Consider the following 292-nt stretch of genomic DNA (forward strand, 5'->3'; position numbering starts at 1 on the left):
TGGGGAATTTTGGGGGGGGCGGGGTTAAAGGTGGAAGGGGGAAAGGGCGTGGTTTGTGAGGGAAGGGGCGTGGTCAAGCAAGGAGAGGGGGTGTGGTCTGAAGAGGGGGCGTGGCCTGACGGAGGGGGCGTGGTCTGACGGAGGGGGCGTGGCCTGCAGGGGGCCTGGCGGCGCTGATGTTCGCGGACCTGGTGCAGACCTTCATCATCGTCCTGGGGGCCTCCGTGCTGGCGGGATACGGTGGGGACTGGGAGGGACTGGGAGGGACTGGGAGGGACTGGGAGGGACTGGG

At 68.2% G+C, this 292-nt stretch overlaps 1 protein-coding gene across 1 annotated transcript in view; it reads left to right on the top strand.

Annotated features, from left to right (window-relative positions):
- The window catches only part of LOC113942086 (sodium/nucleoside cotransporter-like), a gene marked incomplete at both ends in the record, with an annotated part of 1,419 nt that overhangs the window by 236 nt on the left and 891 nt on the right, over positions 1 to 292 (top strand). Inside the window, one exon of the mRNA XM_027633229.1 lies at positions 160 to 240. Within this exon, the coding sequence (XP_027489030.1) occupies positions 160 to 240 (81 nt within the window). The remainder of the gene's footprint in view (positions 1 to 159; positions 241 to 292) is intronic.

Source organism: Corapipo altera, unplaced genomic scaffold (assembly GCF_003945725.1).
Source record: "Corapipo altera isolate COAL_440 unplaced genomic scaffold, ASM394572v1 59054, whole genome shotgun sequence".
In the NCBI taxonomy this organism is placed as follows: domain Eukaryota; kingdom Metazoa; phylum Chordata; class Aves; order Passeriformes; family Pipridae; genus Corapipo; species Corapipo altera.